The sequence below is a fragment of the Triturus cristatus genome, chromosome 11 (assembly GCF_964204655.1).
Source record: "Triturus cristatus chromosome 11, aTriCri1.1, whole genome shotgun sequence".
In the NCBI taxonomy this organism is placed as follows: domain Eukaryota; kingdom Metazoa; phylum Chordata; class Amphibia; order Caudata; family Salamandridae; genus Triturus; species Triturus cristatus.
The window spans coordinates 364180356-364202770 of NC_140594.1; the positions used below are offsets into that span (position 1 = coordinate 364180356).

General features: G+C 43.2%; 1 protein-coding gene across 1 annotated transcript in view; it reads right to left on the reverse strand.

Annotated features, from left to right (window-relative positions):
• Nucleotides 1–584: 584 nt before the first annotated feature.
• Nucleotides 585–22415, reverse strand: part of LOC146784187 (uncharacterized) — a 140652-nt gene continuing 118821 nt past the window's right edge. Inside the window, exon 3 of the mRNA XM_085636395.1 lies at nucleotides 585–1531. Within this exon, the coding sequence (XP_085492521.1) occupies nucleotides 1392–1531 (140 nt within the window). The 3' untranslated portion in view covers nucleotides 585–1391. The remainder of the gene's footprint in view (nucleotides 1532–22415) is intronic.

Sequence of the window (22415 nt, forward strand, 5' to 3'; positions counted from 1 at the left end):
GGTTGCCCGTGTTTTCACTCTCTAGATTTGTCTGGTGAAGAAGCAAAATGAATGTGGAAAACCTGAACTGCATGTTCGAAGTTGGCGAGCATTTAGTTTATAGAAGACGCTCTGGTTGTCTGTGGGCTTCATTTGGGCTTGGCTTTGCAGGTACATCAGAGAAGTGGAATGTAATTCTTTGTTTTAAGAGGATCAGTGGAAAACTTCAGCGGCTCCATTGCGAATTGACCAGTAAAATGAAGCCCTAACACTAGATTGGGTATTATTGGTACCTGATAGTAGAACCACCTCGTAACAATATTGTACATTACATGTATGAATTCTGCAATGGGAAATAACATACAGGAATCAATATTTTCCTGCTGCCTTTTCCCCAATTAAAGGCCCTGCTGATAGCAGGCGGAATTTGTGACCAAAAAACACATGTGGAAATGCTAGGAGCAGTATCACTGGGTGTGGTTATACTACCCTGTTTCAGCACAGTTTGTGGCACTTGTAATCTCAACTGGCAGTAATACCAATGACAACTATGAGGTAATAATACCATGCCCTGAATCACACAAATAACACAGATTAAAGCTTAATGAAACTTCACATCAAATTTTGGTTTTATTACCTCATTGAACCGTTTTAACCTCTAAATTTAAAGTTCAAGAAATAATGATGTTTAAATAAATTCAAATTAGATTGTTTAAGCATCTCACCCAGCACATTTGTGCTTTCTTTTAATTTGTCCACTCAAGTTACTCTAACACATTAGGATCTTTTGTACTTCAAAACAGAAAAACATTTACATACAATATACACTTTGAGGGTTATTAACCAAATGTTTTGTAACACATTTTTGAAAAATGCATTAATTTACTAAGTTGTCCAAATAAATAAAATATAAATAAAAAGTCCCTCTGTAACTTGTTACACTTTTTCAAAAATGCAATTTACACACATATAACTCACATTAACTTTACATGGTGATTCACAGAAAATGTCCAGCTGACTTCAAAACAACACAGTGATTAATCAGTGAGTTCTGCTTAACAGTTTTGAATTTTAAGTCCTATATTTGATCTAACATTTTAAATGCTCTGCTCTCGGTACCTGCTTCTGTGGCCACAGGACATACTGCTATGGTCATTTCTAAACTAAAGTAACAAATACATTTAAATCAAAGCCAAACTGAATTTGCGATATTGCCTCAAAGAAATTATACAACGTTTTCCAATGTTTTTCTCAATCGTAATGTCAAATGTATGTGCTGTATTGAATTGACCAGCAGCTCAGGCAGCAGAAAAATATAAAAATAGTGATTTGAAAAATATATTTGTGATTGCAAATATCCTGGCACTATTTGTGCGACACGGTGTATGTGCGGAGTTTTCCAGAGTGTTCCTCTAGAGCTTTGTTTCGAATTCATCATGGTTTACTTCCAGCTCTTTCTTGTGCATTTCATTTTCAATTATGTACACAGAGCATGTCCTTTCAAGGGCCTTCTTTCGCCACATGGAACGCAAGAACTGGTAGGTAAGAGAACCTGAAAGAAGAAGACCAAAACATGATCAAAGTCTCACTTGAAGTTCAGTTTAATAGAAAGAATTAAAAATCATCTTTTTTAATTATCCGTTTTATTCTCCCATTTCATTTCAACCATTTGCAATGTTTGGTAAATATTTCATATGGAATCTGATATTCGTGTTTTTTTTCTAGATATGCACCAGTTCAGATCAAGAAAACCCTTTTATGAAGCTGGCCACAGTTGTTCACCTGAAACCTTATTTGGAAAAAAGTGGATGAGAAAGAAAAGCAGGCATACCTCTGGGAGTTATCTATCAGTCATGAGAGAACACGTGGCTCTATGATTTGCAGACGCCACAGTGATGAATGGATTACTTAGTGTGCCTAGTTGCACCTGAGAATGGGCTGTATGTACTAGTAGCAAATACAGGCTAGATTAGCCGTTTGAGCTTTGAGACTTTGCTTTGCAGGCCTATACATCCTTTAAAGTTCCTGGGATGAGCTGGAAGACGGCTTTGGAATGTGAATGAAATGGCGATTAACATATATTCCAAAAACGACGTAAATACTTTATTCGGCCTATTTAATACCATAAAACTACTCAAAACAAGACATCACATCTATAAAAAATTACACACGATAATTAATCTAAAAATTATACACAAGAAACCAGTTCCTCATTTAACACGTGCAATACCCCACTAATCAGAGTGCCACAAATTCTTCCTGATTCTAAGTGCACTCTGAAAAAATTATAGATAAATAGAGCATCAGAGGAAATCAGTTGTAAAAGGGCAGGGAGAATTTTCTCATATTTAAATTTCTTGATATCAGTCAAAGCAACCATTTCCTAGAAGCCAAATAAAATTTAAAAAAACAGAAAACGAAGAGTGCACTGGACAGACTGTCACAGAAAGAAGGAGGTTCAGCGTAACAGAAACCACACTTGGAAAATTACACTAAAAAATGAACGGTATTAAGCCAAAAACGGGTTAAATAAAATCTATGTTGGGCATTAACCACAAAAGAAGGATAAGGGAACCTAAAACAGAAGTCCATGATTGAGAATGGGCTCTAACTGAAGTTTTGCAGTGCTCATTTTTATCCTCTGCTAACAAGCATGGTAAATGCATTAGGTTTCACCTATGTGATTATTAATACGCTGTTTTTTGTTGCAAGTTGCACCTTGTTGAGTAGTTGTACAATATAAGTTGCATAAAGTCTGTTAAAGTGTTATGACTTGATTATGTACAAAAAGGCAAGATATTGTGCTGTTACTAGTGGTATAGTGCAGGTAAGTAATAACATTTTGAAAAATGAAAAGAAAGAGGGAAACAATAGAATGAATTGATTTAATAGCAATATTATGTGTTTAGAGGAGTTTCAACAACTTTTGGGCCCGATGCCACTGCACCTGCTGCACAATTCAAATCATGCCCCTAGTGCCGCCTGCAAGATAACTGCATTTATGACTGCCTGTTTAGTAGTAAAATATAGCAATATTTGGTGTTTATAGTAATTATGACTACTTTTGGCCCCGGTGTCACTGCACCTTCTGCACTATTCAAATCATGCCCCTATTGCCTGTAAGGTAACTGCATATGTGACTGCCTCTTTAGTAGTAACATATAGCAATATTAGTTGTTTAGTGTGGTGCCTAGAGCTTTTGGTCCTGTTGCTACTGCACAACACAGAAGGAGCACAAGGGGGAAAGAAGCAGTGTGGCCGCCCCCACTCTACAATCTATCAACAGAAAAAGACCTGACTCAAAATAAACATCAACCCTTGTATTCAAGACACTGGAGGGGCATACACCATTTTAACACTCCCTCACCGGTACGCTTCACTGTCGCTAGCCCAAGTGTCTATATGTTCAATTTATAACCAAATGTCAGTAAACCACAGGAAAGTGAGAAAACTTCCAAACAGATTCGTGAAAAAATTGAGAAAGGAGAGAAAGCACCTCACGGTAGTAACACCAGGGGGGGGGGGGGGGGCGGGGGGCTTGCTGGTTGGTACTCACTAGCACATCCACTTATCATCATCGGTTGCTTTCTCCCCGTAAAGAAAAGGTGTGTGTTCCATCGTGAAGTTCTCAAACAATGAAGGAAGGAAATGACAGTGAAAAACCAAATATAAATGCACTGTAAGTGCTTAGTGTCACTAAAAAACCCACTGGACCCCGTGAGAAAAGAAATGCAATTCCCAGCATTTAAAATGAGGTACTTACTACTCACTGGCTAGACATAACGTTATTCAGTGCTGTGAGCGTCCTCAATTAAAAAACGTTTAAATCAGACCATTTTCAATTCCAAAAAGCCGACATGTTTTGTTGCCAACAGTTTGCGCAACTTCTTCAGGGCTACAGGGGTTACCAGTCTTCACTTCACTTGAGATTAACACCAAACCGAGTGGTTGCGTGTATTCCTTGTACCTGCAACCAATTTGTCAAGGACAGCGCGCCAGCCTATCACGTGTCCAACGGGTGACTGCACACATTCACGCCACCAATAGAGAGTCCTGCTGGCGTATTAAAGCTCTGTCCTCCTGTTGCTACTGCACCTGCTGCACCATTCAAATTAACTGTAAGGTAACTGCAATTGTGAATGCCTGTTTAGTAGTCAACTATAGCACTATTAGGTGTTTTGAGGAGTTCTGATAAGGTGTGGGCTCGGTGCTACTACACCTGCTGCACCATTCAAATCATGACCCTGTTGTCTGCAAGATAACTGCACTTGTGGCTGCCTGTTTAGGAATAAAACATAGCAATATTAGGTGTTTAGTGGTGTGCCTAGATCTTTTGAACCCTGTGCCACTGGACCTGCTGCACTATTGAAATCGAAATCATGACCCTAGTGCTTGCTAGATAACTGCACTTATGACTGCCTGTTTAGTTGTAATATATAGCAATATTAGGTGTTTAGAGGAGTTCTGAGAACCTTTGGGCCGGGTGCCACTGCAACTGCTGCACCATTCAAATAATGACCATGTTGCCTGCAAGATAGCTGCGGTTGTGACTGCCTATTTAGTATTAAAATATAGCAATTTTTGGTGCTTAGTAGAGTTATGAAAACGGTTGGCCCCGGTGCCACTACAACTGCTGTACAATTTAAATCAAGCCTCTTTTAACTGCAGGGTAACTGCAATTGTGACTGCTGTGTAGTAGTAAAATATTGCAATATAAGGTGTTTAGAGGAGTTCTAACAACTTTTAGGCCTGGTGCAACTGCACCTGCTGCACCATTCAAATTATGATCCTATTGTCTGCAAGGTAACTGCATTTGAGACTGCCTGTTTAGTAGTAAGATATAGCAATTGTAGGTGTTTATTGGGGTGCCTAGAGCTTTTGGTCCTATTACCACTGCACCTGCTGCACCATTCAAATCATGACCCTGTTGTCTATAAGGTAACTGCACTTGTGACAGCCTTTTTATTTCATATTGTAGCAATAATCTATGTCTAGTGGGGTCCCTGGAACTTTTGGCCCCGGTGCCTCTGCTCCTGCTACACCATTCAAATCAAGTCCCTTTTAACTGCAAAGTAACTGCAATTGTGACTGCCTGTTTAGTAATCAAATATAGCAATATTATGTGTTTAGTGGAGTTCTGCCAACTTTTGGGCCCGGTGCTGCAGCATCTGCTGCGCCACTCAAATCATGACCCTGTTGTCTGCAAGGTAACTGCACTTGTGGATGCCTGTTTAGTAGTAAAATATAGCATAGCTGTTGTATATTAACTTTATTTTTAACATGCAATATTTATTACAACGTTTAAAACTGATCATAATGTCCGAATAGATTGTTGGAAAAATCAACTTGATAATGCCTACAAAGTGCAAAGCAAGGTAAGGAAGCATGAATAGGAAATGCCACAAACGTTCTAAGGCTGAAGCATCTGCTTTACACAACTAAGTAATAAAAAGCAAGAATTGCAGAATACTGTTAGAAGCTGTCTGCCTTTTCAATGGGACAAGATCTTATCTTGAATGGGGCTTAAACAGTGTGAACAGCTTTAGAAGTATCGTTAATGCATGTAGGGCGGGGAAGTTAACAAAACAAAGTTTCACACAAAAGCAAATGAACACAGTACTTTGGCTATGGGAACTGATAAGAGCCCCCATTTAAGACATTTTAAATACAAGAGATTTCACAAGCACAGCGTAAGCACTGTGCAGGCGAAAACTAAGGGCTTTTCAGACGCTTTGGTATAGGCAATGATAAAATGGGGTTGCCAAAAGGTTCCAGCTTGCCCAACTGGTCCCAAAACCTTTTTATTATAAAACAGCCAGGAAATACAGGACTCACTACTTAGGGCTAGGCAGTCACAAATATTTCCCTATTAGAACTGACCTCTGGTTTTGCTCAGATTGAGGACCAATACAGCAAAGGACGTGTTCTAAACATTTCCTCCAAATAAGACACAATACAAGAGACAAATATAAGTGGGACAACTGGATGGAACAGCTAGTAACCTTCTAAGAAAAATATTTTCCACCTCCTGTAAATCACTCAACATCCACATAGCCCCGTAATTCAGCACCGTAGGTAGCCACAGACAAACCATAACTTTATATACACTGTGAGCATCTCTTTAATGGGTCTCTAACCAAGTTTAGAGGCGGACCTGAAAACAGCTTCACTTGCCCTATCAAATTGTTGCTAGCTAACAGTATATAAATGTGCCCCACTGAAAGCGGAATCCATGTGTACCCAGGTAAGTAAAAGTCTGAACACACCCAATCTGTATACCACACAGATAGAATGGCGGTGACGTTTCAAAGATTTGGGCCCACAGGTCATAGTAACATTTTTAATTAGGTACGTCTTGAGGTCCAAATTGTGCTTAAAAAGGGCAAAGGCATCTACTAGCTTTTGAAGTCCGTTGGCTATTTAGCCCTTGCTACAAACCATACTCGAGCTCAGACAGACTGGAATTCTGCTTGGCCTGAGTTTCCAATATTGCCAAAAGAGTTCTGCCCGCTATTTTCAACATTGGAATCCAAGAGGGAAATAGGATAGTGAAACTTGAGATCACCTCTGTCTCCCGTCTTAAAAATAGGGATGATGAATGACTGGGACTGAGACAGTGGCAAACTGCTCCCTACAGCAGCCTTTAAATCATTGGTTCAGATTGGAGCCCATAGATCAATGCAATTTTTAAAACCATCCAGGGGAACACTATTTGAGCCTAGGGCCTTACAATATGAACTCTTTTTAATAGCTGTTATAACCTTCTGAACATCAAAGGGTGGATTGAGGCAAACACTTCTCTTGGTCAATGACAGAACACTGAAATACCTGAAAAGAGAAAATCTGAGTAAGGAGAAGAGTAAATCCTACTAAAAATGATCCAACTATCTGGACACTGGTATCAGGGCTTCCAGGCTAAAAGAGGGCATTCCATTAAAATACAGGGAGCTTATGACCTTCCAAAAGGCACTGTTGTCATTAGTGGCACTGGCCACAATCAGTAATGCCCACACTAATCTTATTCACACCTTTCTAGCCCACATGACGTGTGTGCACCCTTGTCTGTAGGCCTGAACTTAAGATTGCACTCTAGGTATATTTTGAATGTGGACTTAGCGGCTTACTCAAACCTTATTTTAAGCTTAACCCTAGGGGTTAGATAATCAGTAAGGATGTGATTGAGCAACAAAGTCAGTCAAAAGAACTCAATGTGGTATTTGCTTCTGCATCATCATCTAAACAGGTCATACAAACTGCTGTGTTCTTGGAAAGCAGGTCAGTGCACAAGCGAGTTGGATCGCCCTTGACCATTTCAACAGCCCCCCTTTGTTTTTGACTAATTTAACCTTTGGGATCCTTTTGAAAGGGATGCAAAGACTTTGTATAGCACATAGCCACACTGATAATGGTTTTATAGCCACTTACACAATTTATAGTAATGAAGAAACTGGACACAAAAGGGGATGATGTATCCTCCAAGAATAAAATAAAGTCAATAGTGTCTGCAGCTTCCTTATCTGTAAACAGGGGTGTCAAGGGGATACAGAAGGACAAGCCTCCTGTGCAAAAATAAGATTGTATTTTACCAGAGAACACCATTCAGGGCTTCACCATAGGGGTAATGATTAAAGAATGATCGATCCTCCTTATTAGCATTAAAGACTACACTCACTGTTAGAAGGCAGATTAGAGACGGGCATTAAAATCACCAGTCCAAAGAATAAATAGACAATACCCTTTTTCCTTTTTATATCTGCTCACATTACATTCAAAAGACTTAATAATGTTAGTATTCTGATGATCAAAATTGTTGTAAAATGTAATCATCAAGATATTAAACAATGAAGTGGAATCAATAAGTAACAATTGGAGGTGCTGAGAGGCAGAAAAAAAAAACCATAAAACCTTTCGCTGGCTTAAGACCAATACTAAAATGGCCAATCCTCTTTTGACTCTGCCTGCCCTGGAAGGACGACTGGGTTGTAAAATGTTCGATAGCCATCCATGTAGAAGACAAGTGGGGCTCAGGAATCTTGTAGGCAAATAAGATGAAACTGCCTATCTGAGAGAGATATCTAGCCGCAGATTCCTTAACTTTTTAATTCTCCCCAGGTGCCAGTCTGGATCCGGAAATTTTTCAGCAGTCCCTCTGCGTGCCAGGGGACGGCATCACATGGCTCAGTGGGGACGGCGTCATATGGCTCAGTGATGACGTCGACTCCAGTCAGAGGAGCCATATAAGTCCCCTCTGATGCACGGACGTCAGTTTCTTCTTTTCTTCATTGTAATGTGGATCCAGAGAAGCAGTTCCCCGGGTCGGTTTTCTGACCTGCTTCGATACTTTGTTGTCGGTGGAACAGTGTGCTTTTGTCTATGTCTACAGGTTTGAAACCTTGTGGGTCTTGTAGCCAACATATGTCGCTGACGGACCTGCATACAATTTGTATGTGGAGTTTGGGCTAGCACCAAAACGCCAAGGATTGCAGCTCTTACCAGAAACTGAAGCAGAAGTCGCTCAAGGCGTGCCGTTTGAAGTTGATGGCGGCACGTGTTACGGTCTTTGGAGGCTTCACAGCCTCAGTCTTCATTGTCCCCAGAAGAGCATTTACGGGGTCGATCTAGGAGCCGAAGCCGGTCTGGAGGACGTCGTTCTCTGGGGAAGTCAAAAGGTAAGGGTTGACGTCGCTGCATTCTCGGACTTCACCGCGTGGAGACTCCGTCTCCAATTGCTCCTCCCACTCGACGGTTGAGAAGGCCGTATGCGACTCCGCACCATGTCTCCGTGTTTCCAGGAGCCGGGGCGTTTTGGCTCAGATGAGGGAATATTCTAATTCCTTGCACTTCATCTTTGAGACCCCATCTCCCTCTGGAGCGCCTTTAAGCCCCAAGGAGGTTTGTCCTCTGTGATGGTTGAGCCGTTGGAGTTGATAGATCAGCGCCAGTCGAAAGCGTCTGGCGCCACTTTGGCACAGGTCCACAGTGCTTTGGGATCTCGGCCTACTACGCCGGACTTTGATCAGCCGACTCTGACACTAACATTGGCGGTCGAAGTTGCTTCTCCTCCTCCGTGTAGGCGTCGTACAACATTGGATGCCGAATCGACTATTCAAACTGAGGGGAATCTGCAGGTTTTGGTTTCTTCTCAGGAAGAGGTTGTGCAAACACAGTCTTTAGTCGATTGAGGCAGGGTTCTTTCAGCCCATTCCCGACACTGATGTGCCTCAGATGGAGGAGAGCTGGTTGTCTTCTCTGGGTAAGGCTAGTGGCCTGGATTCTTCACCAGCTTCAGGGTTGCTTTCTCCCCCTGGCCTTGCTACTGAGGTGAGTTCCTCCTTTGCAGACATGCTAAGGAAGGTGGCTACGGTTTAAGCTTGTTACTTCCTACAGTGCAAAGGTCCACAGACCCTTTGATTGAGGTCCCCTTTCAGGGGCAGACAGGGAAAGAACCTGTTCTTCCGTTTGGGTAGGCCTTGTTTGATATTTTATTAGGTACTTGGACCAAGCCTGAGTCGGAGGCCTCAGTGGACCGGTATATTGCACGTAGATACCTGCCGGCGCCTAGGTACCCAGTTTGTCCTCATAGACATTCTTCCACTAGTAGCTTGGTGACTCAGGTTGTGACTTCTTCACAGGATGTAGATTCTATACCTAAGACTCCAGTGGGTAATGCGTCTAGGAGTCGTGATGTATGTGGTAAACACATCTTTGTGTCTGCAAGCTCAGCCTTGAGATCCTCAAACACGTTGTGTGTGCTGGGGCGATATTCCCATGCTTTATGGAATTCGCTACAGAATATGTTGCCATCTCTTCCGGATCTCCTCCGCTCAGAGATTTGATTAGAGATGGTCAGCAGGCTGCTAGGCTTACCATAAGCTGTGGTATGGACACTACAGACTCTGTAGGTCGCGTCATGGCATCGGCAGTGGCATTAAGGCGTTGTGTTTGGTGGCTGTCCAGTTGGCTTTGGTCGACATGCCATTTGATGGGAGTCAAGCTGATGCAGCATTAAGACGCTTCCATGATAGACAGAAGTCTTCAGAGTTATAATTTTTTCATTTTCTGCTACAAGTGTAACTTGTCTTTTTGCTTGCGATGCAGACTATTTCTTTATAAAAGAGTAAGCGTTTTGTGGCATTCTACATGTCCATTGTTGGTTTGACCACTTGGTGTTCCTGCGAGGGCAGATGTTTTATTCTCAGTACCATTTTTCCCTTTTATAAGTTGGTATTGATTTAGATGACTGAGGGAGGTTTCCCTTTGTCCCTTGGCCTCTGAAGATGAGCTTTGTGCTCAAGAGGGTATTGTGAAGAGACGTGCCTTTTTGTATGGAAGATTTTCTGTCACAAGCTTCTTTGAAGTAGTTCAGTATGCTGAAATATGCATGTTTAGACCTTTCGTTGTCTCTCATAGGGACACGTTGGTATGCCAGTGGTAAGACTAGTATATAGGAACGCTCTGGTCTTTACTAGTTCGAGGAATCAGCATAGTATGTCCTCACTAATCTAGTGGTGTATATATTTATTATTGTGCTGGTGGATTCAGAGCCTTTGCTTTGTATTCTTTTGAATACATTTGGTTCATCCTTCATTAAAGTCCTTTTGGCTATGCATTTTATGGTGCAGGTCATTTTCTCTTTCTGAGCGGACTGTATAATCTGCCTATTTATTATAAGTGTTTCAATTTTTGAAGAGTTGTGCGAGTAAGTTCAGAGTTTATGGTGTATTCTTTGGAAGACACAAGTTAGTGGCCTTCTCCTCTGTGGGAGGGGATAGGTATTTCATTTGTTCAACCTTGGAACATGACGGGGTGAACTCTGTATCTTACGCTGTGTGATAGGCAGTGTCTGAAACAATCTGATAGAGACTTCTAGCTGCAGATTCCTTATCTGTTTTTGGTCATACAGTTTATGGTAGGAGTTTGTAGGCTTTATAGGAAGCTCTTCTTGCCATTCTCCTACAATGCTTTTTGCATCTGTCTGGAGTTATATATTACGTGTCCTCTTGGGGTATGTATCTATTTTCTCTGTGGTTCACAGTCCTTGAGAAATCATTGCTGTTGCGTCTTGAAACAGACTTGTGATCAAATTTTGTTCCGTATCACAAGTGTTGTTGCATGCGCATCTTGCTAACAAGGATTCATTTTATGTATGATTTCCTTCTAATGTTTCGATTTTTTCTTATGTTATGTTTGGTACTACATTAATAGGTGCGTTCACTTTTGCAATGTACATTTGTGTCCTTTGTAAAAAAAAAAGAAAAATGAGGTTTTAATGCGAGTTGTGGTTGCTTCTCTTTTCTCACTTGCCTTGGTACTTTGAGTGTGCCCACGGCTTGGAGTCATGTTCAGACTGTCAGACCATGACACTGAAGGTCATGCGGGAGAAAGCTCTGTAGATACTTGTGGTTCGGCATTAAATGTTGGCCAACGAAATTCTATGAGTTGTCGGGCCACTCGGAGGCTATTGTGACACAATGTTATATATAATGTATATGTCCAGATAATACATCTTTGTGGCAACATTTTATACAACTGGCATAATTGCTGAATATCCATATTAGATTCAAATCTTTTTGGTGTCATTTTAGTTTTTTTACAGGGCATTATGTAACCTTCGAGTGGTCATTTTGTTCAAACAAAATTCTTTATAACATGGAGGTATTGTTGGTCATCTTTTTTTTGGTGTTCATTCATCTTGGTATAATAAAATGAGTTCTGAGAGTCCTTTGGATTTTATCAGGACTTTTTTTTCTCTGATATCTCTTTGTTGTTGTAAAGAATGAGGATTCCAGACTTTTGTTTTGCACTCAGGCCTTTTGGCCAACAGGTTCTCTTTCCCATTGGGGATAGAGGATAATGTATGATAACTGATAGATGGTTCTTTAGGGATTTTTTCCCCTTTTCATTCAAGGGCCGATTCTCTTGGGCCTAAAAGGTGGTTTTTTATTTATATGTTCTGTGACAGCGATCATGGATTCTAACAAGAGCCAAGCTCTTGTTCTGCTATTCCTATGTACATTTTGTCGATTGTTAGTTATGAATGTCTCGTTCTCTTTCAGAACTTTTGCATGTTTGTTCCCAGACCCTCTTCCAGGGGGCTATAGCGATTATATTTAATTCAAAGGTTAGGGAATCTGCGGCTAGATGTCTCTATCAGATGTAAAAGTTACTTACCTTTGGTAATGTAATATCTGGTAGAGACACAGTCTAGCCGCAGATTAATTAACTCCCTGCCCATCCTCCCCGCTCTGGGAATGACCTATGAGTTAAAGGTTATACCATTTTTCAGTGCTGGTTTTATATACTGGTGATCAGTATCTCAACTTATGTTGGGACTCAACAGACCACTTGGCCTGGCCACATAGGTTTTGTTTAGAAGTTACCATACCATCCATTACCAAATGTGTATGGTCAATAGGGTAGGGGGTGTTTTCTCTTTCACATTGGATTAGCCACCAGTGGGCATTATTGATTTATTTGTTCTTTCTTTGAAAGTCTTTGTTTGGTATCATCCTACCTTGTATTGGCACTATCAATATGTAATGTGATGGTGTGATTTAACAAACAGCCTGGTGTTGTTTTTATAGGTTTTGTTTTGCTATTACCATTGATGAATGGACTCTAGAGTGTAAGGTTTTCTTCTCTTACATGAGGGTTATTCATCAGGGTGCAGGGTTTCACATAGCCCTGGGCTTCGTTGATTCTTTTGGGGTTTCTTTAAAAACTATTTCTGGTATTAACATACCATTTGATGTTTCTTCTTTATTAATGCTTCAAAGATTTTTTATCTTTTTGGCACCCTGCTTCCACAACCAGTTTCTATAGTGGCTCCACGTTCTGCCGCAGAAGATTTCACAGAAATAAATTGACGTCCGTGCACCAGGGAAGACTTTAAATGGCTCCACTGAAGTCAGGACCGGAGTCGACGTCATCATAGAGCCGGACGACGCCATCCCCGGCACGCAGAGGTACTGCTGAAAAATTTCTGGATCCAGACTGGCGCCTGGTGAGAATTCAAAAGTTAATTAATCTAAGGCTAGACTGTGTCTCTACCAGATATTACGTTACCGAAGGTAAGCAACTTTTCAGAACAGGACAACCCAATCTAAATTATCCAGATTAGAACGGATGCCTGCCACATTCCAAGAGACAAGTTTAATATTTAATAAATGTAGCCAGATCTAACGTAGAGCTATTCAGAGCTTTAGAATTTATATCAGCAGCTCTATAAAGCTAGTAAAGCTGGAGTCAAAGATTGGCAGACCACATGGGGGGGACAAATGATTTTCAATATTTCTATACATGAATCCGTCATTGTCTTCCAGTGAGGCTAATGGTGCAAAAGGATTAAAAGTAAGGATATTAACAGAGGGAACCTCCCAAAGGGCCTCTCTCTCAAGTGGAACATGTCTAGGTCTAGAACAGGGGTCTCCAACCTTTTCTGTACTTAGAGATACTTATGTTCAATGAAATGCATTGAAAGCTACTAATATTATTAGTGTTGTATAATGTAAATGTTTTAACCCTTTCCGTGCTCATGACGGCCTGGAGCCGCCATGATACACGGTGGGCGTGTGCTCATGACGGCTCCAGGCTGGCATGACACATCGTCCCGGAAACACCAAAAGAGCCTCCGGAGCTGGAGAAGAGCTTCCCCAGCTCCCGAGCCCCCCCCTCCCTGGTTTCCCTGAAATGACGATCGGCGCGAACGTCGCCGCTGACGTCATTTCAGTGAAACCAAAACTGAAATGAGCCTTTAGGCTCATTTCAGTTTCAGTTTCTACCTGCTCAGGGGGCTATCTCAGCCCCCTGAGCACGTAGAAAGACGGGAGAGGTATTGTTATAAAGGGGAGAATCTCCCCTCCCCAGTGGATCCCTGCTTGGGGATCGCCACAGGACGGCGATCCCCAAGCAGGGATCCACCCACTAGACACCAGGGAGGGGGGAGCGGCCCCATGGGCAAGGGCCTTTGCTTCCCCCAATTCATTTTGGCAAAATGTAGTATTTTTGCCCCCCTTGGGAGCAGATGGGGGCAGTAGCCCCCAATCTGCCCCCCGGGGGGACAAAAAACCCATGAGACACCAGGGATTTTTTTTAGCATATAAAAATAAGGGTGGGGGCTGCCCAAAACGGGCATGCCCATGCCCCCCCCGCCATCATTACAGTCGCCCACTAAACCCCAGGGATTCGTTTTTTTGCATTTTTTTAGGGTGGGGGCTGCCAGAAACGGGCACGCCAATGCCCCCACCCACCCACCACCATTACAGCCTTTCTGCCCCCCGGGGGGGCAGATGGGGCACTGGCCCATAATCTGCCCCTTCGGGGGGCGGAAAGCCCACTTGACACCAGGGATTTTTCTTTGCGCAATATTATTTAGGGTGGGGGCTGCCCGAAACAGGCCCGCCAATGCCCCCTCACCCCCTGCCACCATTACAGCCTTCCTGCCCCCCCCCCAGGGGGCAGAAGCCCCCAATCTGCCCCCCCCCCCCCCCCCGGTGGAGGGGTGGGGGGGGGGGGGGGGGGCAGAAAACCCACTAAATGCCTGGGATTTTATTTTGCACAATTTGTTTTCAGGGTGGGGGCTGCCCGAAATGGGCATGACAATACCCCCACCCCCAGAGAAATTCCAGTCTTTCTGCCCTCGGGAGGGCAGATGGGGGCAGTGGCCCCTGATCTGCCCCCTGGGGGTCAGAAAGCCAACTAGGCGCCAGCGAATACGCAGGCTTTTTTTATGAGTGGGGGTGTCCAAAATGGTCATACCAATGCCCCCACCCCCACAAAAAATAGCCACAGTCTTTCTGCCCCCCTTGGGGGCATATCGGGATGAACCCCCCCTGCCCCGATTCCCCCCCAGGGCGGCAGAAAGCCCACTAGGCTCTGACTTTTTTTTTTAGCAATGTGCCTACCTGTGGCTTTGGGGCCCTAGCGCAGCTGGCACGTAGGGAAACCTAGCAAACCTGTACATTTTTGAAAAGTAGACACCCAGGGGAATCCAGGATGGGGTGACATGACTGGCTCTCACCAGGTTCTGTTACCCACAATCCCTTGCAAACCTAACAATTTGTAGAAAAAAACACATTTTCCTCACATTTCTGTGGTGGAAAGTTCTGGAATCTGCGTGGATCCACAAACCCCGCGTTCTCCAAAGTCTACCGAGAAAAATGGTACCTCACTTGCGTGGGTAGGCCTAGTGCCCGCGACAGGAAACGGCCCAAAACGCAACGTGAACACACCACATTTTCACAGTGAAAACTGACCCTTTTTTTGCAAAGTGCCTAGCTGTAGATTTTGAACCCTAGCTCTGCCGGCACCTAGGGAAACCTAGCAAACCTATACACTTTTGAAAACTAGCCACCCAGGGGAATCCAGGATGGGGCGACTTGACTGACTCTCACCAGGTTCTGTTACCCAGAATCCCTTGCAAACCTAAAAAGGTGTCCCAAAAAACACATTTTCCTCACATTTCTGTGGTGGAAAGTTCTGGAATCTGCGTGGGGCCACAAAATTCCACCCACCCCGCGTTCCCCAAAGTCTTCCGAGACAAATGGTACCTCACTTGCGTGGGTAGGCCGAGTGCCCGCGACAGGCAAGGGCTCAAAACCTATTGAGGTGACACAAAACAACCTGGTTTTGCAAGGGGGTCCCATGAGTTTTTGGACCGAGCTTGGCGCCCATCTAGAGAAACCTACCAAATCCACCACATTTCTGAAAACTAGACACCCTGGGGGAGTCCAGCTAGTTATGGCTTGTGTGAGTCCCCCAACGTTTTCCTACCCAGAACCTCCTGCAAACCTCAAATTTAGCTGAAAAAAAATCACTTTCTTCTCAAATTTCTGTGTGGGAAAGTTCTGGAATCTACGTGGATCCACGAATTTCCTCCCACCCAGCGTTCCCCCAGGTCTCCCGATAAAAATGATACCTCACTCAAGTGGGTGGGTCAAGTACCTGCAACAGGCAAGGACCAAAAACCTATTGAGGCGACATCAAAATTTCCTATCACAAAACAACCTGGTTTTGCAAGGGGGGTCCCATGAGTTTTTGGCCCCGTGCTCGGCGGCCATCTAGGGAAACATACCAAACCCATACATTTCTGAAAACTAGACACCTGGGGGAGTCTAGCAAGGTATGGCTTGCATGGGTCCACTAAAGTTGTCCTACCCACAATCCCCTGCAAGCCTCAAATTTAGCTGAAAAATGTACTTTTTTCTCAAATTTCTGTGTGGGAAAGTTCTGGAATCTACGTGGATCCACAAATTTCCTCACACCCAGCGTTCCCCCAGGTCTCCCGATAAAAATGATACCTCACCCGCGTGGGTGGGTCAAGTACCCGCGACAGGCAAGGGTCCAAAACCTATTGAGGCGACATCAAAATTACCTATCACAAAACAACCTGGTTTTGCAAGGGGGGTCCTAAGAGTTTTTGGCCCCGGGCTCGGCGTGCATTTAGGGAACCTACCAAACCCACACATTTCTGAAAACTAGACACCCGGGGGAGTCCAGCGAGGTATGGCTTGCGTGGATCCCCCAACGTTTCTTTACCCAGAATCCTCTGCAAACCTCAATTTTAGCTGAAAGAAACACTTTTTTTCACACATTTTTGTGTGGAAAAGTTGTGGCATCACCGGGCTGACACAACTTTCCTACCACCCAGCGTTTCCCAGGGTCTCCCGATAAAAATATTGCCTCACTCGTGTGGGAGGCCCAATGTACTCAATGCATTAGAGTCTGGTTCCTTTTTGGGGACCCAGCCTTACATTTTGCTGAGATGGGAGCCCTCAAGCTGCTAGAGAATTCAAACACTTATATTAACTCGCTTTCTAGAGTATATCAGCAAATGCTTTGTATCAGGCGTTGCTGGAGTCCTCAGAAAAGCAAGGCAGCACCAAAGCAACTGCAAAGGTGTCACTCCGAGTGGTCGACAGTAATTTGCAAAAGAATTACCCTCACCTGTTGAAAAGAATTAAAGTCAAAAGAATGGTCTTTTCTCTTCATTGTTCCCAATGTCTGAGAAAAGAACATACATGCCAGGCTGGCAAAAATGTAGCTTACAAACTGGGAAGTAAAGAGGAAAACACCGTCACTGCATGAGTGGAAGATGTGCCACCACTGCTTATGGTAGAAAGAATAATGACAGGGAGCTGAAATGTCAGTTTTTGCATAACATTATTGGACATTTATGTCTATACTTATTTTTAACTAACTAGAATGATATGGATATTCCACATCATCAGAAAGAGACAAATTCTGATGTTTAGTAAAAAAAGAAAAGTGTAGAGCATTACCTATGACTTTGACGCTGACAGTTCAGTTTGCCAAAGTACATTTTGTGAGGCCTCTGCAAGGAACTAGAAAGACCAGAGGTGGCATGAGTATGTTTGATCAAAATCAAGAAAAACAACATTTTCCAAATGTCCTTTTCCCTATTTCTTTGTGCAAAATAGGGTTCAAGCAACATAACTGGGTCAAGGTGGTTCCTTAGGTTTACTCCACTTGGCTAGAAATACAAGGCCTAATAAGAGTAGCAGAGTAGAGCAAGCCAAAGATGTATTTGTCGGTATCAGTCGAAGGTATGTAAATATCCTTCTAATGGGCGATATGTTTCCCTTCCCACTCTCACAACTTTAAAAAAGCAAAATTAATTCTGAAGTAGAAGACACTTATATTCACATAGGGTTTAATACCCGTAATTATGCTATTTCTACAAGTTCCCAGGGGAACTGAAGGCAATTGTGATATAAGGACCAGCCCAGGATTGCACACTTTGGTGAAGCGAGGAAATTAGAAATGGAACTATCTCCTAGTCCCACCATCTTAGCTAATATCTGCTTCATTTAGAGTTTACTAGGCAGGATACTCTGTTACAAACATGTGGGGTACCCAGCCCGCAACACTCTCGGCTTGCGTGCTTTATTTAGAGTCGGGAGAACTGTCATGTTTCTGCTGGCCAACCCTCCTCTGATTCTTCTGGTAGAAACCTTAGACAAACAGCCACTCGGACATTGGGCAGTTGGTCTAAGTACCTCAGACTGCCCACTCTATTTAAGGCAGACATTCTGTTGTACTTATTTGTTTTACAAAAACAAACTCCTGCTTCGGCAAAAACCCTGACCGCTTCCTTGGACTTATAGAAAAGACACTGTGCCATGACAACTTGCAGTTTCCACAATGGACCAGGTACTTTCTCGCAGGCCTTTTCAGGCAAAAGGTCAATTTTCAGTGACCGGCCTCCAGCCTCGTGATCATCATCATGAGCATCATCACATCTGTAAAACACTGTACTACTAAGAGGCCTCCAAGTGCAATTATGTGTATTCATTAATCTAAAGACTCATCCCAACAATACATCAATAGGCAGACTTCCACCACCATCAGCACACAATGTTGTCTAACATGACAAAAATTGCAATGGAGATGAGTTGTTGAACTGAGTCCAGAAAAAGTTGGTGTGATATTACTGTTAATAACCCTCATAGAGCCCTACGGCTCCTACTTTGAAAGCATTACATTTGGTTCCAACGTCTCTTATCAAAGTTTATGAAATGCAGGCACGTGTGATATACAATTATATTAGAAAAGATTACAGAAATTTGTACAAATATGATAGGGAAGAACATAGTAGTCAATAATTTGGGGCTTATTGACAGTAGAGCTCTGTAACTTTTTAGCAAAATGTTTGGCTGAAAAATCACCAAATGCTAAACAGTACAAGAGAACTCCTCATGCAGCCAGCTATGTCATTCTCCAGCTAAGATGGCTGTAAACAGTGCTCTTCAGCTGCATTGCCCCACACCCTTTGGCAAGCATTGGAAGTTTGCAATTTCCTGTAACCTTGCTCATTGATTTCAAGCTGTGGTCCAATGGCCACACTTCTCACTGCCAGCCCCCCCTGAGAAAAACAAAGAAGTCGCCACAAGCTAGGCAGAGTCACTAACAGACCACAGTGTGGAAAGACTTCAACATAAGGGTCGGCCACCAACTGACGTTGTAAAAGTCAGTGCCACAGCATGCAAGTAAACTATGCTCTCCAGCACAAGCGCTGCCCATCAACTGGAGGTACCTTTTCGAGACCCGACCTTGCCCCTCCTCCCCGCCCTCGTTTCACATACAGAAGGAGGATGGAAGCAAGAATGATTTATAGTGGAGTGCAGTAAAGACAGTGTCAATGACATGGGAAATGGAGACTTGTGACTAGGGCAAGGGTATGATTTGGCCCCCCTATTCTCTACTATATTCTATTGCTTGGTTTGTCTTTATGAAGAGTGTATATAGTAATTTCCCGAAGGATCCCCCTGTTCATTCAATTTGAAAAATGGGAGGCTTCTTCATTCATAATTATAATTTTTCAACATCATGGTTTTTGTTTGTCAAGAGTGGAGAGCTTTTCATATGACTGTGTCATGAAATTTCTGGAGTGATAAGCTATTGCTGTGGTGATGCAGCTTTGTTACACTAATCTTACAAGCATATTAATCAGTTTCCTGTTTTACTTGTGGATGTTATTGTAAGGAGTTATTTTATAAAATTGATCATAAAAGAATCGTATGAAAATTCATCCACCTTCCTGATGATATGGTTAAAATACATGACTTGGTGGTTTTGAGGTTTGAGTGATGAGAAGGAAGACTACAATGGTTTGATTTTGAGAATTGTTGGAGATGTCGATACACGACAAAGCAGATTAAAGCAGGGGGGTTAGTAGGTTCTTCCCATAAAATTATTTAATTGAACAGATAAGAGAGCTGCCACTGCTGTACCTGGAGCCATAACCTTCTGTGGAAAGATGCTTTTAAATTGAATCTATCTGATTGTCGTTCTGTGCGACGCAAAGGCCTCCTGTCAATATTCTTCCACAAATATTACATAAGCAGCTGTCAGGCTGGATAAAAAAATGTAAAATGATTACACTCACTTATTTTCATACTCGGATAACCATAATGCACAATGTAGGGGTGCTGACTGCTATGGCACTAAGGCCTTTAGTCACAGTTGCTTCTCCTGCAACGTGTGGACTCTCCACAACACACAATAATACAGTAAATTCTCCTTTATGGGCTAAGCTGAATGAATGGATGCTGTCTGAGCATTTGGTGGCGCTTATCAACGAGTTTCATACGGATATGTGGACAATAGTAAGGGGGAACCCCATGTAGACTTGTCATTAGTGGAAGAAGCTGTATTGTTAGAGTAAAACAAGTGTGTGTTGTAACACTGTTCTAGCGTAAACTGTACATTAGTGGTCGGAGCTGAGCTTAATTCTCTAATTTGTGTGGTCATCAAGTTTAACTGTGTAATCTCACACAGATAAGTATATAAAGCACGTTAACAACTAGACTTGCTAAATGTCAGTACTATATTTAGTAATATAAATGAACTAACAAACTGTTAGAGTATTGACTTATGTTTCTATAAAATGTTACATGCGCACATGATTTGTGATAAACTAAAACAAGCTCTGTGCAGAAGAAAAGATTTCTCTTTTTCATCTTGTTCCCACCAAGTGGATCCTTAGTCGTGATGTATGACTGAGTCTCTTGGAAGGATGAGAAACTGAAAGGGGTGAAGGGCAGAACTGAGGAAATGTACAGTATACATCTTCTGCAGCGGTAAGAGGCCCTGTTAAATTTTGGTATTCCCACCCCACCCCCTCCCCGGGCATTACTTCAGGCAATATAAAAGTATTACCTTTTACCCCTTTCTTAAAATACTTGGAAAATGTTTAACTTTCCACAAAATATTTCAAGATTGGAGTTAGAATAGTACATAAGCCTCATGGACTATGTTGTGCAAAGGTTTCACTTTCCCCAAATGTTCTAGGACTGAACTTAGAATACTGTTTATTTCAATGGCCTCTACAGCCTATGGGCCTCATTTACAAGGCCATAGCGCCGCTTTTTTGGACGCATCGGCGGTGCAGTTTGCCTGCATATATTTACAAGACCACATAAAGTCACCCTGCGTGGTTTTTCATGGCCTTATAAATATGGACCTCTTTCACGCATTATTCTATGTGAAAGGGGCATTCCATGGGTGTTGCTGTGGGTGTACCACTCAACGTCCATGGAACTGACACATTCCCAGATTTACAAAGTTTTGTAAAGCTGGGAATGCGTCAAAATCCTACACTTTCTCAGGGGAGGCGTAAGTTTGGCGCATTGAGGAGAAATACTTTTATTTCTCCTCGTTGTTTCCTCTTACTTAAGAGGAAAATGCAGTCAATGATTGTTTTTGTGCAGGAAAGTGTTCCTGCACAAAAACAATCATCCCCACAATGCAGGCACCCTTGCAACAGGACGCAAGGGTGCCTGCGCTGGCGCACGGCAGCTAATTGTACGCCAGTGCAGGAGAAAGTACACAGATGTGTCGTATTGTTGTTAATAGGATGCATGCATGTGCTTTAAAAATGACGCAGCTCGGCGCGCGGTCATATTTTTCGTAAATGAGGCCCTATGTTTTTTAGCCCATTTATATGTACTCATCTGAAAATGTAAATTTTTGCCCCATTTTCTATCAAGTTTTCTTATGTGAGAAAGCTCACGTGTGCCCTGTGGAAGATAATTTTTCTTGTTACGGCATGAAACTATTCAGTGGATTATTTCATGAGTGCGTCTTATCAGACTGCAAAATATTTGACTATTGTGCTATAAAATGAATAAATTGCCAGCATGTTTGAAAACTTTCGTGGTAGGTTCTCACAAATGCCCCTGTGTGATCTATGCATGGCTATTTATGCCCTAGTACTTTAAAAGTTCATAAACCATCACTGCTTGCAATGGGGTCTAGGTGTAAGGACTGAATATTTTGGTTACTATTGACTTTTTAGGTTCCGAATCGCAGAGGCTGTCCCCCCCCCTCCGAAAGGGGGGGTTCAGTGGCCGGCGCCATAACCGACGACGAGCCCTGCAATAATCTGGTTCTGGGCGCCCTGAAGCCCCCTTAAGTTGAACAGGTAGCCCCCGCGCCCCCACCCCTCACAGGCGCCAGAACGGCGCCAGGCCCCCATCCAATGGGGGGGGGCTGGCGAGATACAAACCCCCCAATGGGGGGACAACACCCGCAAGGCGGGAAGAGTTGGGGGGGCATATAAGCCACTGCTCACCCAGGTAGCTCCTATCATCGTGGAGCTCTTTCTGGATCGCCGTCAGCACGGACTCATCTACTTCAGGTGAAGCTCTGCTGGTCGGTCTAAGGAGCACGGGACGAAGATATAGGACTGGAGTGCACCTGTTCGAAAAGCCTCCAAGGAAAGCTGCGGAGTTCACCTCGTTGATGCTACGCTGTGCCCCGAGACCGCCAAAGACTGTCTCCATTTCCATAGCAGTGAAGGTGGGCGATTGTCTGGTTTCCTGCCCTCGCTCAGCAGTACGGGTCGGCCTGGTGAAGGAGCGATCAAGCCCGCACGCTCTACCCTGCAGACACAGCCTTTCAGCAAGCGGCCTCCT